Source organism: Fulmarus glacialis, unplaced genomic scaffold, assembly GCF_000690835.1.
Source record: "Fulmarus glacialis isolate BGI_N327 unplaced genomic scaffold, ASM69083v1 scaffold25426, whole genome shotgun sequence".
NCBI lineage: Eukaryota > Metazoa > Chordata > Aves > Procellariiformes > Procellariidae > Fulmarus > Fulmarus glacialis.
The window spans coordinates 796-1,409 of NW_009220395.1; the positions used below are offsets into that span (position 1 = coordinate 796).

General features: G+C 68.9%; 1 protein-coding gene across 1 annotated transcript in view; it reads left to right on the forward strand.

Annotated features, from left to right (window-relative positions):
* Positions 1-614, forward strand: part of LOC104078925 (interferon-related developmental regulator 2-like) — a gene marked incomplete at both ends in the record, with an annotated part of 2,416 nt that overhangs the window by 720 nt on the left and 1,082 nt on the right. Inside the window, 3 exons of the mRNA XM_009580751.1 lie at positions 47-159; positions 203-271; positions 364-469. Coding sequence (XP_009579046.1) covers positions 47-159; positions 203-271; positions 364-469 — 288 coding nt within the window. The remainder of the gene's footprint in view (positions 1-46; positions 160-202; positions 272-363; positions 470-614) is intronic.

Genomic DNA, 614 nt, shown 5'->3' on the forward strand with positions numbered 1-614 from the left:
GTCTTCCTGGCAGCTGTGGCCTGACGGGCAGGTTTCCCCCCTCCAGGACCTGATCTCGTGCCTGTCCTGCTTGGAAGGCGTCTTCAGCCCTCCCAGCACAGGCGAGGGGGACTCGGCACCCATCCAGCACGGCCCCCTGCACTGCGGCGCGCTCCAGTCGTGGTACCTGCTCCTCACCCTCTGTCCCCCCTCCGCACTGCAGCGCGCTCCAGTCGTGGTCCCTGCTCCTCACCATCTGCCCCCCCTCCCACATCAAGAGCATCTTGGACAAGTGAGTGGGGTGTGGGGCAGCTGGCTGCGGAAGGGGGAGACCCTGGGGTGGCACCTGGCCCCCCTGACTCTCCTCCTGCCTTCCTGCCCCAGTCGCTGGCTGAAGCTGCCCCCGCTGCTGTCCAGCAGCAGCGTTGCGCTGCGCATCCTGGCCGGGGAAACCATCGCGCTGGTCTTCGAGCTGGCCCAGGACCTGGAGGTACGGCAGGGTGCCGCGGCGGGCGGGCAGCAGAGTGGCAGGGAGCTGCTGGCACCAGGACCCTGCCCGTGCCCCAGCTGAGCTGGCACTGATGGCGTTGGGATGCACCAGGCTGGCATCACCAGCACATGCCCAGGCAGAGGGG